The 622-nt window shown below is 51.6% G+C and overlaps 1 protein-coding gene across 1 annotated transcript; it reads left to right on the plus strand.

Moving 5' to 3' along the window:
• Positions 1 to 4: 4 nt before the first annotated feature.
• Positions 5 to 616, plus strand: LOC109118414 (olfactory receptor 4S2; the record flags this gene model as incomplete). Its single annotated transcript, XM_019209364.1, has 1 exon — positions 5 to 616. A coding segment is annotated over one exon (612 nt), but the record flags the coding sequence as incomplete, so codon positions are not given.
• Between the last annotated feature and the right edge of the window lie 6 nt (positions 617 to 622).

Below are 622 nucleotides of genomic sequence, written 5' to 3' on the forward strand. Positions count from 1 at the left end.
AAACCTGTATAAGATGCCTATGTATTTCTTTCTCAACTTCTTGTCTTTTGTGGACATTTGTTATTCTTCAGTCACCGCACCCAAGATGATCGTGGATCTGTTAGCAAAGAACAAAACTATCTCCTATGTGGGGTGCATGTTGCAACTCTTTGGGGCGCATTTCTTTGGCTGCACCGAGATCTTCATCCTCACCGTCATGGCCTATGATCGCTACGTGGCCATCTGCAAACCCCTACACTACATGACCATCATGGACAGGGACAGATGCAATAAACTGTTGCTGGGGACGTGGGTGGGTGGGTTCGTGCACTCCATCATCCAAGTGGCTCTCGTAGTCCAGCTCCCCTTCTGTGGCCCCAACGAGATCGATCACTACTTTTGTGATGTTCACCCTGTGCTGAAACTCGCCTGCATGGACACCTATCTTGTTGGCGCTGTGGTGACAGCCAACAGTGGGACCATCACGCTGGGGAGTTTCGTCATTTTGCTCGTCTCCTACACCACCATCCTGGTGTCTCTGCAGAAGCAGTCGGCGGAAGGCAGGCGCAAAGCCCTCTCCACCTGTGGTGCCCACGTCGCTGTGGTCATCATCTTCTTCGGCCCCTGCACTTTTATGTACATG

Source organism: Fukomys damarensis, unplaced genomic scaffold (assembly GCF_012274545.1).
Source record: "Fukomys damarensis isolate Sample0158 unplaced genomic scaffold, DMR_v1.0_HiC HiC_scaffold_11141, whole genome shotgun sequence".
Taxonomy (NCBI): domain Eukaryota; kingdom Metazoa; phylum Chordata; class Mammalia; order Rodentia; family Bathyergidae; genus Fukomys; species Fukomys damarensis.